The sequence below is a fragment of the Salvelinus sp. IW2-2015 genome, linkage group LG15, assembly GCF_002910315.2.
Source record: "Salvelinus sp. IW2-2015 linkage group LG15, ASM291031v2, whole genome shotgun sequence".
Lineage (NCBI taxonomy): Eukaryota > Metazoa > Chordata > Actinopteri > Salmoniformes > Salmonidae > Salvelinus > Salvelinus sp. IW2-2015.
This window is the reverse complement of record NC_036855.1, coordinates 29,697,726-29,712,294: the sequence shown is the minus strand read 5'-3', so window position 1 is coordinate 29,712,294 and position 14,569 is coordinate 29,697,726. Positions and strand designations below refer to the sequence as shown.

At 42.7% G+C, this 14,569-nt stretch overlaps 1 protein-coding gene across 1 annotated transcript in view; it reads left to right on the top strand.

Moving 5' to 3' along the window:
* Nucleotides 1-1,739: 1,739 nt before the first annotated feature.
* The window catches only part of LOC111975057 (uncharacterized), a 33,400-nt gene continuing 20,570 nt past the window's right edge, over nucleotides 1,740-14,569 (top strand). Inside the window, exon 1 of the mRNA XM_024003220.2 lies at nucleotides 1,740-1,924. Coding sequence (XP_023858988.1) covers nucleotides 1,844-1,924 — 81 coding nt within the window. The 5' untranslated portion in view covers nucleotides 1,740-1,843. The remainder of the gene's footprint in view (nucleotides 1,925-14,569) is intronic.

Genomic DNA, 14,569 nt, shown 5'->3' with positions numbered 1-14,569 from the left:
GTCATTATGATGTCTCTCTATGCAAAATAGGGTGTGATTAGATAATGCCTTGTCATTAAAGATGAGGATTGTTTCTAACTACTCAGCACTCAACTGAAGACAAATTACACWGATCAAAGTTCTAATCAGTTGCTTATACCATGTGGCAAGAAAAGATCAGTAGATTTAAGGTGTCATGAATATCAATGATTACACAGCTAGTGACAAATACACATATGCATTGCCTATTATTATATCCATTTGCAAAAATATCTCTCCAATGACATGAATAGAAGTCTATTTTAGTGTAGTTAGGAATACAGTCTACAACACCTTTTCAGCGTTGAATAGGTACTGATTACTGAATTTGATTACTGACTGTCTAATGATCTCAGATAGGAGATAAATGTGGCAATTGAGAAGGAACAGTCAGAGAGGAGCTTGAACCAGCAACCCTTCAGTGTAGTACAAGCACATTTTCACCTGTGCCATAAAGGTCCAGACCTCTTGGCAGAGGTAGCAATACTCTGAATAGGGAGGCTGCATAAGGATTCCTCTGGCCTGCACATGTAGTCAACAAGAAATGTGCCGAATCTTGTTTCACCACAAGACTGTCCCATATACTCGCTGACATGCTTATGAGTGAGCATGCTCATGGAACAGTGGTGTCCCGTCATTCAGGGAAAGCCCCACCGGTTTAGCTAAAGAAAATATATATATATTTTTTGTTGATGCCTGTTTTGCATGTTATTTTTGCATTAATACGTGTGTCACATATCAGTTCGCAAACAATMAACATTRAAAAAAATAATCATTAAGTTAATAAAGCCGCATACAAACATGGTCTGGCATGCATCTACATGTTGTTGTTGAGTTTTTCCCCACCAAGATTGACATGCTAAAATCGCCACTGTCAAGGAATGATGAATTAACATTGACAGGGCAGACAACAGATGCTATTTTCTCCTAATTTGCCCTTAACGCTGTTAAAGTCAGACAAACAATATGATTAACGGTTTAGTGAGTATTTTGTTCTATAGGTCTACAGRACTGTTAATCAGCATGCCTATGAATATCAGCTAATCTTATTGACTCCATACAGAGTTTACACAAAAGGATTCTCAACTCTGCATAAGTCAAGTAATTTATGCTACATATGCTACATAGCCTTCCTATATGATGGTATATTGCCTCTGCCAAGAGGCGTGGGCTTTTATGGCACAGGTGGTAGTGCATTTGCCCTGTAACCAGAGGTCCCTGGTTCAGCCCTGCTCCGCTACAGCTTTCCCCTCTCAATTTGCTAGAAATTCATTCATAAAGTCACTATACCCACACCTACACTGGCTCAAGCTCACTCTTTGCCCTGTGTTTCGATGCCCCCCCTATTGCTTCATTGGTGGCATCAGTGCAAGAGTAGGTTTCACATGTTCACATTGGGTTTGTGCTCCGGACACTTCTAGAGAAAAGGGGGGAATAGTGTAGCCTGTTTGAAAGTACTACTACCCCTCTGTCAAGATGCCTGGGCTTTTATGGCACAGGTGGCAGAGCTCTGCTCCTCTTAAATCACTACATAACCATAAAGTTACTCCAAAATCAATGGTCTGCAGCTGACCAACTACAAGGAAATGTAGGTCACTGTTTCTAATCCCACAGCTGGTGCATGGGAAGCTATGTTCGTCAAAAATGATTGTTGACAAATAAGACTGACTGCCAAATTGTGGGCGCTTCAGTACAACCCCCTGTGATTTCTATGCGGGTCCACGAAGGATGAAAGCGCGCTCCCGAGAGTTCAGGTGAATGGAGAGTGGGAGCGAGAGCGGGTCACGGTTCAGTGTGCGTAGGAGAAAAGGACGAAATAAGGAAAATGAACTGCAACAGCTCGTTCTGGGCACATGTGTTCTTGACAGCGTATCTACTATGGGTCACGGGATGTGTTGCACAGAAAGTAAGTAATACATGGCTGCTCTTTGTTTACAGTCTCATTTGCCTCATGAAAAAGCGCAATCAATCGTTTCACCCGTCAGRGGGCTTCTAGTGACTGGCAGAAAACTTGTAAGCAAGAATGAAACACGTTTCCTTGTTGTGTAGTTGGTACCCACACTGGGAAAGACATAATATAGCCTTTCCAGGGTCATTTGTCATTATGGTGAACGTACATGATGTAATGCACTGTAAACGTGTTGTAGTAGAATAGACCAGTGAATACAGCACCCGTGCATACAGGGCTCACGTACAGAAGTTTGAGTATAGTTTTACATAATCTTTATTGTATTATAAAAAATGTAAAAATCTAATACCATTATACTTTTAAATAATCTATAATCTTATCGAAAGCTACAAAAAAGTTTATTGACATGCATTTCAGTAGGAAGCTTCCAATTCTAATAATCCCAAATTCAAAGTCATGCTGGGTTGGTAACTGGTAAATAAGCCATTATTTTATGGGATTTTCCATTGCTCATGTTGTCAATGAATGCATAATTGCAGATATGAGCTTTTCACAACTGTAAGACATTGCAAATATACATCAATATTAGGTTATAGCCACGTGTTTGAACTGAACATATGGAGTAATGACGAACTTTGGGATATCTCAGGGCTTAATGCCCTCTTCTATCCCTCTTGTCCATGTATCTGTCTGGTGAAGGTCAGGTTTGTCAAGATACAAGAGGGAGGAGGTTGTGGAATTCTTATTTTTTTTCTTCCTCAACTTGATTTGGTTAAAACAAACTTTAATGGATTTAAACATATAAAGAAGTAAAGTAAAACAATTATAATAATAAAATAGAGGAGGGGTTTGGAATAGGATACGAACCCGGTTTAGGGTAAAAGGATTTGGGTTGGGGGAAGGGGGAAATAAAAAATWGGATGTAGGGGATGGAAACTTGTTCTTCAGGATACTGGGAGGGGAGTAATGGTTTGTAATATTTGAATAGTGGGATGAATGGTTATTTTTGATGTTGTTTGTGTCTCCATTGAGTTGTGTGGAAGAAAAAAATAAAAGTCTACTTACAGCGAAATAAAAAKGTCCGTTTAGGTTGTTAAAATGTCAGCTTCTATTGCAGTGGCCCACCATCCTGGACAGATMAGTTTAAAAGGGTAAAGTTATTTAAATAGGTCGGGTAAAATCCAGGCTTTAAACTGTTGAGATATCAGCGGGAGTAAAAGTGGATAAAATCACAATAAAATGCKTAAATTATCCACTCTAAAAGGGTTTTAAAAGTGATAAATATGCGCAATATTTAATTAGCACGGAAAGGGAGTTGCTAAATAAAAATCTGGGCGGGTCAGTTTGTTCCTCCRGAATCATGYGCTTCAGAGATGGATTGTCCACCGACCTGAGGGTTCAGAGATTCTGATTGTTGCAGGGGTGATTGCAGGGTASAGTGAKAATCTTAGGCTTTGAGCTCCAACATACTGGACCAGTGAAATAAAATATTGAAAATGGTAAAAACAATATAAATAGACATAGCACTATATACATAATAACAGCTGATGGATATTTATTATGAATAAATAAATGTCCATTGGGATGTATGCAGAGTAAAGACTGTTGAGGGGGTGGGTTAGAATAACCATAGGGTGAGCAGCAGGCTGATCATTGAGTGAAATAGAAAACAAAAAGTAATAATATACATATTAACAACTGCAATAGTGATGAATGCCATTGGGGTGGGGGCAGAGTAAAGTCTGTTGGGGGGGGTGAAATGCCCATAGAYYGGGGGGGGGGGGYGGTGCAGGAGAGAGCATGTCGATAAGGGGAGTAGAAGGGGTGGGTGGAGCAACAGAAGAAAGAATGTCCATAAGGGGAGTAGCAGGCAAGATAAGTGAGAGTTGAGGATGTCCATGAGGGAGAGTAGTGGGGGGAGCAGGTAGCTGACTAGTGGTGGCTAATCAGCAGCCTGATGGTCTGACGGTAGAAACTATTAGCTCTCAGTTTTTGCCATGATGCTCCTGTACTGCCCGCGTCTGAGTGATTGAAACGGGGAGAAGAGGGCATGGCTTGGGTGGCTGAGGTCTCTGATGATCTTCTTGGCCTTCCTGCGACACCTGGTGTTTTAGGTGTCCTGTAGGGCAGGCAGTGTTTTCCCAATGGTTTTCCCAAAGGCTGCATATATCACCCTCTGAAGAGCCTTGCGATCCGCGGTGGTGGAGTTGCCGTACCAGGCTGTGATGCAGTCCGACAGTATGCTCTCGATGGTTCTCCTGTAGAACACTGTGAGGGCACTCAGGGTAAAACTGAACATCTTCTTGAACATCCGTGACAATCCTTGGTAAAGCTACATTTACAACCATGGGGAGAAACACATCCTCAACGTGACTGTACCTTAGTAGAGGTTAACGGCAATGGCATGCCATAGTCAGACAGAGAGAGCAGAGAGCAGGGCATGMTCACCTCCTGTTCCTCTCTCTGTCTGTCCCAAATTGCCTATAAAGGGCTCTGGTCAAAAGTAGTGCACTACATAGGGAATAAGGTGCCATTTGGAACACATTGCCGGCTCACTCTCTCACTTTGTGGTGAAAACAACRCAAGCTGCCTGCCTGCTTGCCTGCCTTAGTCCACTGACATGGACTTCATGTCTTCATTCTTGAACCATAGCTCTCATGAATCACCCTGTACATACTGTAGAATAGTGACACCTTACCCCTGCTCTCTGCAAGTAGCTACACAACACACAGCAGTTTGTCTGAGAGAGGGGGTTCTTAGTATAGTGGTATTTAAGTGTAACCCAACCGGCCCTTACAATTCATTGTCGGAGTGTTACATGGCACTGGATTGCATGGTGTGATCAGTGGCTTTCCCCCCCCTGGTTATTGGGTTTCCACATCCACACTATGGTGGGGTTTGGAGGTGTAACTCACCTGAAACGTGTTCAGCTGGTTGTGCAGCAGAGATGATGGTGCAGCAGTCCAGGTGACACTACTTAGGGTTTATCCTCAATTCAGTGTAATTTACAAACTAGGAAGAAACCTGCTAGCCTCGTACAACCAGACTGATCTCGCAAGATTACATAAATTATTCGCCACACTGATCCACTCTATTTATTTGGCCCCCCTTTTATATCCAAATTGTTGGACATAAAAGACTGTAAAAAAAACACCAGCAAATCAACTCCAAAGTGATTTTAATTTAGTAAATCTATTCCAAACTATTCCAAAACATAATAGAGAGAGAGATATATGTGATCGTTTTAGTCAAATAATATATCTGTTTGGGCTTCTTGTTGTCAATTTGCAGTCTACAAATTATTTGTAATTTTGTTCCTGCCRSCTCACCATCCGCTCAAWAAAAAATGGTCCCGTGYCTGAATCTAGTGGATTATCCATGCTGTAGGCATTCTTAGTCATATCTGCTCTCCTCTTCTGAGTGTTCTGTATGTGAACAACGGACACTACAGTATTGACTTACTGCACATGTACTTATGCTATTTATCTGGGGAAAAGGAAGCTATTGATCTGCCACTGTACTGTAAATAAAATAGAAGGCAGACATGACCTAGTGAATCCATAACATGACCATGTTATAAGTAGTGTCTATGGGCCATGCTAATGTGGTATTTAATTATGTTCAGTTGTTATAATTTGGGAAAGACCCCCCTAATCTGTTCAGTGGTTACAGGTGATTAACAGAGTCTGGCAGAAGGCGTTCTTTTTAATGACCAAATCCTTCCTGACAACTTTGGCAGCAGAGTCAGATTGCAGTACTATAAAATAACTCTCCCACTTCCTGTGTATTTTGTTGCTGTAGCCTACTGTCTCCACTATGAGTTGAATGTCACACGGTCATTGTATGTCTATGGCAATGTCTGGTGTCATTTACATAAAAGGCTTACCTGTCTCATTGCAGAGTTCTCCTTTGGGCCATMTTAGAAGAAATATTAGCTACGACCACACACTACTATAACACTAGGAAGGAGAATCGATAAGGCTACGAACTGTCAAGACTCGTCTCCAGCTACTATGACTGAGTGAGGGTGAGCAGCAGAATTCTTAGAACTGAARAACGAAAGCCCTTAGTATATTGAATTGTCAGCGTCCCCAGCTTTAGTTTCTGTGTGCATAGGGTGCTCACTATCTTTGCAATTATCTGCCTGAGGGGGCACTCTAAATGATGTCTTTGTCCTCTTGTCCTCTTTTGTATTAAGTTGATTTTTGGAATAGCGTAAACAAGCTTGGTATTCATTTCATCCAACCCCAAAATGAAGGGTTCAACTCTGATAAATCCACCACCCTAACATCTACAAAAATGAGTGCATGTTTGACATTAGAAGATACTGCAATCATTTCATTGGTTATTGTCATGTTGATTAAAAGAGGGAACAACCTAAAAATAGAACCACTGAGGAATTCATTGCCTAGCTAAATGTTTAAATTCRGTAAAGAGACTAGATCATACTGTAAACACATATTGGTCAGACATTGAGGTTGGCATGGTGGTAAATAACCTATACTGTTACTTTAAATGAGATGAATGGGCCAGGCGGAGAGAGCTGCCCTGCCCTGCTAGCTGGTCTGGCTGTGTGTGTTGTTGTCATCCTGCATGGTGGGGCTACTCGCTCAGCTGCTGAGAGATTAATTACTTAGGATGCATCCATTCGCTGCCTGGGTCACATTCCAAATCTGGAAATGATTTCTCCTAATTGGTCCAAACCACCATGGTGACAGATAACACTGACTGACTGCATTTCGCCCACATGCTTTACTTTCTAGGCTAGGCATACTTAGTTAATGACTGTTACCTCCTTCCATCCAGAGAGGAAGAAAAATCCAGGGAAACTGTTAATTGGTGTGTGCACCGCAAATCTGGAACCCCTCCATCCAACAGCCCGCCCACCCAGCCACATATCTATGTGGAGTTGYAGGGTCCACCACCACCACAATGCTGAGCATTCCACTGTCTCATGCAGAGCAGAGACTGGTCTTGATGGAGGTTTGTAAAGGTCCATATTTTGTGCGGTGAAGACTATGCTCTGAGGTCACTGGGGGCAGCTTCAGTTAGAGCCCAATCAGGAAGCTAACCGGTTGTTTGTAAATTCACCCTGAGTGAATGAGGGCACGGGATAACCGCATGCACACACACCATACTTATTGTATAAGTCGTGGGCTTGTGTATCAGTGCCTTTTCACAGCTGTGGACAAACAACACTGGGTGCAAGGACATCCTTTCATCTCTTAAAAAATACACTATATGTACAAAAGTATGTGGACACCCATTCAAATGATTGGATTTGGCTATTTCAGCCACACTCGTTGCTGACAGGTGTGTAAAATCGAGCACACAGCCATGCAATCTCCATAGACAAACATTGGCAGTGTGGCCTTACTGAATGGCCTTACTGAAGAGCTCAGTGACTTTCAACATGGCACCGTCATAAGATACCACCTTTCCAACAAGTCAGTTCGTCAAATTTCTGCCCTGCTAGAGCTGCCCCGGTSAACTGTAAGTGCTGTTGTTGTGAAGTGGAAACGTCTAGGAGCAACAACGGCTCAGCCACGAAGTGGTAGGCCACACAAGATCACAGAACGGGACCGCCGAGTGTGTAAGAATTGTCTGTCCTCGGTTGCAACACTCACTACCTTAGTTCCAAACTGTCTCTGGAAGCAACGTCAACACAGGATCTGTTTGTCGGGAGCTTAATGGAATGGGTTTCCATGGCTGAGCAGCCGCACACAAGCRTAAGATCACCATGCGCCAATGCCAAGCGTTGGCTGGAGTGGTGTAAAGCTTGCTGCCATTGGACTCTGGAGCATTGGAAACATGTTCTCTGGGTTTGGCGGATGCCTGGAGAACGCTACCTGCCCCAATCTATAGTGCAAACTGTAAAGTTTGGTGGAGGTGGAATAATGGTCTGGGGCTGTTTTTCATGGTTCGTGCTAGGCCCCTTAGTTCCAGTGAAGGGAAATCTTAACGCTACAGAATACAATGATATTCTAGACAATTCTGTGCTTCCAACTTTGTGGCAACAGTTTGGGGATCTAGTAGAAAGTCTTCCCAGAAGAGTGGAGGTTGTTATAGCGGGAAAGGGGGGACAAACTCCATATTAATGCCCATGAATTTGTAATGAGATGTTTGACGAGCAGGTGTCCACATCATTTTGGTCACGTAGTGTAGCTCTTCTAGCTTCTATGACACACGGATCTAGTATGCTCCATTGGAGAAATGACCCTACAGTCTTTGATCTAGACTTCTGTCAGTGTCTGACCTGACCAYCAACAGTGGCTAAATTATTGGACCGAGACAGCGCAACAGAAGAGCTGCTGAGTTCTGGGCTATACACATCATCTGGAGGTTGACACGGCTGAAGCGTTAGCCTTTTGGGGCAGTGTCACTTTTCTACTCCCAGTAAATAGCGCCTCTGGGAGTCCCTGCCCCCTTTTGAGGGGCCCGTCTGGCTGTTTATGAGCCAGTCAGAGGTTGTTTGTGCATGTGAAGGAGTGAGGGAAGGGAATGAGTGAGTGAGTATGTGTGCGACAGCAAGCGCTATGGGAAGTTGGGCGTCAGTGTTTTGCAAGATTTTAGCTGGGCGTTTCATCATATTAGTTGTATACTCACTAACCTGTTGCTAAGGTTCAATTAGGCAATAGTAGATTTCTCTAAGCTCTTCAGTTAWGTTTTATTTGTCACATGCACAAGTACAGTGAAATGCTTAAAGGGCAACTCCACCACTTTTCAACCTCATTTTCATTATCTCCAGCACAATACCAGTGTCTACATATGTAAGTTTTACCCGATGACGTCATCAAAAGTTAAAACGTTTTATAAACCGTGATTTTTCAAACACTGAGATTCGCTGTGGCTAGAAACTAGTTGCAGGTTTTGAAAATCACTTTTTTTTTGGACTTTAACTCAAGTCTTTTAACAACAGATCATAAGCGCTTTGTTTTCACATATGTAGACACTGGTTTTGCGCTGGTGATAATGAATATGAGGTTGAAAAGTGGCGGAATTGCCCTTTAACTTGCAAGCCCTACCCAACAGTGCAGTATTCAATTTCAAATAAAACARGGGAAAAAAAGAGAGGAAGCTATATACAGGGTCTGTGTCAGTACCAAATTCATGAAGGAACAAATGGGATGCTCGAGGGGAGGAATTCCTGCAGATGCTGGAACGCCCCAAATTCCGGGCTGCAGTTGCACACTATTGAAAAAAAACCTTGCCAAAGACCAAAATGAACTAAAATGTTGTCATAATATATGCACGCACTGTTCCGAACAGTTTCGTATGGGAAGCATGCGAACGCCTTCAGTGTGTGTGTGTGTGTACGAGTGCCAGTGTAGGCGTGATAGACAGGTATACATGTATACATGGCTGAAAAGTGACTGGTGGCAGGAATATATAAATACTTATGTTAATATACTAATGGTAATACATGTAGACAGGAGTGATAGTGACCAGTAGCAGGATAAATAGATACAGTAGATACTATTGGTAATCAATGAACAGAAGCATAGTGGTWGTAATAAATCAAATGAATAATCATTTTAGCAGCAGCATAGGTGTGAGGGGGAGCAGTATTTGTTAGCCATTTAACAGTCTTATGGCCAGGGGCTAGAAGCTGTTTAGGAGTCTGTTGGTCTAAGCCTGGATGCACTGGTACCACCTGCCGGACGGGAGCATGGAGGATAGTCCATGATTCTCTGATCGACCTCTACGCAGAGGATACCATTCTGTATACTTCTGGCCCTTCTTTGGACACTGTGTTAACTAACCTCCAGACGAGCTTCAATGCCATAGTCTCCTTCCGTGGCCTCCAACTGCTCTTAAATGAAAGTAAAACTAAATGCTCTTCAACCGATCGCTACCAGCACCTGCCCGCCCGTCCTGCATCACTACTCTGGACGGTTCTGACTTAGAATCTGTGGACATCTAAAAAATATCTAGGTGTCTGGTTAGACTGTAAACTCTCCTTCCAGACTCACATTAAGCATCTCCAATCCAAAATTAAATCTAGAATCGGCTTCCTATTTCGCAACAAAGCATCCTTCACTCATGCTGCCAAACATACCCTCGTAAAACTGACTATCCTACCGGTCCTTGACTTCGGCGATGCCATTTACAAAATATTCTCCAACACTACTCAGCAAATTGGATGCAGTCTATCACAGTGCCATCCATTTTGTCACCAAAGCCTCATATACTACCCACCACTGCGACCTGTACGCTCTCGTTGGCTGGCCCTCGCTTCATATTCATCGCCAAACCCACTGGCTCCAGGTCATCTATAAGTCTTTGCTAGGTAAAGCCCCGCCTTATCTCAGCTCACTGGTCACCATAGCAGCACCCACCCGTAGCACGCGCTCCAGCAGGTATATTTCACTGGTCATCCCAAAACCCTTGTCCTCCTTACCTTCCAGTTCTCTGCTGCCAATGACTGGAACGAATTGCAAAAATCACTGAAGCTGGAGACTCATATCTCCCTCACTAACTTTAAGCACCAGCTGTCAGAGCAGCTCACAGATCACTGCACCTGTACATAGCCCATCTGTAAATAGCCCATCCAACTACCTCATCCCCATACTGTTATTRTTTTTMCTCCTTTGCACCCCAGTGTCTCTACTTGCACATTCATCTTCTGCACATCTATCACTCCAGTGTTTAATTGCTAAATTGTAATTATTTCGCCACTATGACCTATTTATTGCCTTGCCTCCCTTATCTTACCTCATTTGCACACACTGTATATCGATTTTTTWWACATTTATTATTGTGTTATTGACTGTATGTTTGTTTATTCCATGTGTAACTTTGTGTTGTTGTTTGTGTTGCACWGCMTTGCRTTATCTTGGTCAGGTCGCAGTAAATGAGTACTTGTTCTCAACTAGCCTACCTGGTTAAATAAAGGTGAAATAAAAATATTAAAACATCTCGGTTGGCCAGTCTTTGGCAATTCTTCAGCCCTTTTTCAGGCAGTAGTTAGGGAGTTTTATTTAGTTTTTAAGACATTGTGTTTCAAGTTTATATTCCAAGCAGCAAAACAGTATACAGTGTGTTTCTTTTAGAAGGCTTTTGTATTAAGTTCAAACTACATTTTTGSTAATTAGCATTTTAGTTCCAACATAGGATTCAAGTTCCTTAACAACATAATTATGGTAAACCTCAAAATAATGACAGTGCTTAATTTGACATTCCACTGCACAAGTAATTTCAATCAATTATTTGCTTGGGTGCTTTACTTTTGTACAAGGATAGTCTAGTCATCTCCGTATAGCACAACTGGGGCACGATGACCGACGAGCAGGGCCTTATGTAAACTTTCTGCCTGCTCCTACTTATTAGCTTCACTTCATTAAAATGTTATCTCCCATCCCACCATGAAGTGGTGCAACCAAACGGCACTGTGGCCCATTGTGTCCCATGAGAAAAGGTTTCCTCGAATAATGACCGCCTTGGCTGCCAGTGGAGAGGAGAGGCCTGCGTCTGTGATGTAACAGAACTGGGATGTTTGGCATTATAAGAATGTCCCATTTCCATTAAACACTGTGGCACTTTGGAGACCATTCATGTGTAGACTACCTTGTGCATCACATCACAGTGAGGGTGGCAGACCTCCAGATAGCCAGCCCAGTCCTACTGTGGCCAGGGCCATGGAGATGACACAGTCTCTGACCCTCTCTCCCTCCTTGACACAGTTCTCTCTCCCTGATGGGGGATGGATATGTAGCCCACAAACTGAATAGAAAGATCATGCATAAAGAAAATTGGATTTGGTCACTTTTTTTGGTCACAGAAACACACACACACACACACATACACACACACACCCCCTCCCTCCCCCCCATGTTGTCAAGCTGTTCCCTTCATTCTATAGTGTATTGCACAACACCGTTGAGCAAAACCGAAAATCGGCTTACTCTCTGCAACCTCTCGGGAATGGCATTTGACCAGTTCAAATGTCATCTGTGTAATTATGTGTTGTGGTTGTGGCATTCACGACATGAGTTCCTAGTAGGTCTAAGGCCATTTTCTTGTTTGTACCTTACTATGATGTAATGCTTTCATGCTAAACTGCATTCTGAGAAAGGAAAGGCCATCATACAACACTGTTAGAACTAGGTGGGCATCAAAGTACTGACTGTACCATGACGTTTGTAATTTATCACTGTTACATCAGCATCCATCACTATCAGATTGTATTTACAAATGGGCAATTACACATTATTAACAGAAGGACGCCGAGATGCAGATTTTTCACTTTAAACGTGTGCCAAAGAAAAACTATTGATTGCAGTTAAASAAACCATACAGATCTATGCACAAGGACTACTTTTAACAATTGCGACTGAACATTTCACAAGAACACATTTACTCGAGAACAGTGCAGGTGTAAAGTTTGGTAACTAGGTGAAAATCTCTGTGACCACGTTTTCCAAAAACTGTTAAATATCTACTCCAAATTCAAAGATGTCTGCAGAAAGAATGGGGTGTCAGCTATGATATGAAACCTTGAGATTGAAAAAATCTATTTGGTTATTGAACTACAGTAAATGAAGTGGATTAACACCCGGTAACAGAATGATGGTAACAGAATGACATCATGGGTCCCTGATCTGTACTATACAAAAATGCATAATTAGAAATGTCATTCTCTTCATGGTGATGTATCCTGAATAGATACACAAAGGTAGACATTTTTTTAATATCCTCCTTTGCATGTTTGGGTATTATTCTATACACTGCTATTATTCTGAGCTCCGCCCCCAAATAAGACCACATTTGGTTGGTCAGGACCTAACCAAATCTGTACCAGTTTGAACTGTACAGCACAGTAGAGTACAGTAGAGTTCAGTGTATTAGAGTATAGTTCAGTAAATTATACTGTACTCTACTTTAATGTGCTCTTCTGTATTGTACTGTGCTGTACTAAACTGTACTATATTGTACTGACCTATACTCTGTTTCTTTACTGTATTGTACTGTGTTCTACTTTACTATACTGTGCTATCCAAACTTGTGAAAAAGTATATTTTCGGTTCAGATTTGGACTGACCAAACTTCAACTACTTTTCAACGTTCATGGACATCCGGTGTCAGTCGGTGCTCAGTGGGTGAGAGGGCTGGTTATAGTAAATGGAAAGAGGAGGGTTCATGGGAAGGTGGCAGTAAGAGCCTGMAGAGGAGACATTAACTGGAGAGGGACAAGGGAGACAAACAAAATGAGGAATGGTGAACAATGGGAAGTTCTTGACTTGAAAAAAATAATTATTATTATACAGTATAATTGGGAAAGTATTCAGACCCCTTGATTTTTCCACATTTTGTTACGTTACAGCCTTATTCTACAATTGATTAAATCGTTTTTTTTCTCATCAATCTACACACAATACCCCATGATGACAAAGGAAAAACAGGTTTTTACAAATGTTTGCTCATTTATTAAAAATCAACTGAAATATGACATTTACATAAGTATTCAGACCCTTTACTCAGTACTTTGTTGAAGCACCTTTGGCAGTGATTACAGCATCGAGTCTTCTTGGGTATGACGCTACAAGCTTGGCACACCTGTATTTGGGGAGATTCTCCCGTTCCTCTGCAGATCCTCTCAAAATCTGTCGGGTTGGATGGGGAGCGTTGCTGCACAGCTATTTTCAGGTCTCTCCAGAGATGTTAGATCGGGTTCGAGCACGGGCTCTGATTGGGRCAGTTAAGGACATTCAAACACTTGTCCCGAAGSTACTCCTGCGTTGTCTTGGCAGTGTGCTTTGGGTCTTTGTCCTGTTGGAAGGTGAACCTTCGCCACAGTCTGAGGTCCTGAGCGCTCTGGAGCAGGTTTTCATCAAGGATCTCTCTGTACTTTGCTCCGTTCATCCTTGCCTCGACCCTGACTAGTCTCCCAGTCCCTGCCGCTGAATAACATCCCCACAGCATGATGCTGCCACCACCATGCTTCACCATAGGGATGGTGCCAGGTTTCCTCCAGATGTGARGCTTGGCATTKAYKKSWAAGAGTTCAATCTGAAACAGAGAATGTTGTTTCTCATGGTCAGAGTCCTTTAGGTGCCTTTTGGCAAACTCCAAGCGGGCTGTCATGTGCCTTTTACTGAAGGGTGGCTTTCGTCTGGCCACTACCATAAAGACCTGATTGGTGGAGGGCTGCAGAGATGGTTGTCCTTCTGGAAGGTTCTCCCATCTCCACCGAGGAACTCTAGAGCTCTGTCAGTGACCTTCGGGTTCTTGGTCACCTCCCTGACCAATGCACTTCTCCCCCAATTGCTCAGTTTGGCTGGGCGGACAGCTCTAGGAGGGGCCTTGGTGATTCCAAACTTCTTCCATTTAAGAACGATGGAGCCCACTGTGTTCTTGGGGACCTTCAATGCTGCAGAAATGTTTTGGTATCCTTCCCCAGATCTGTGCCTCGACACAATCCTGTCGCAGAGCTCTAAGAACAATTCATTCGACCTCTTGGCTTGGTTTTTGCTCTGACATGCACTGTCAACTGTGGGACCTTATATAGACAGGTGTGTGCCTTTTCAAATCATGGAGTCCACCTGAATTTACCACAGGTGGACTCCAGTCAAGTTGTCGAAACATCTTAAGGATGATCAATGGAAACACTGTACCTGAGCTCAATTTTGAGTCTCAAAGGGT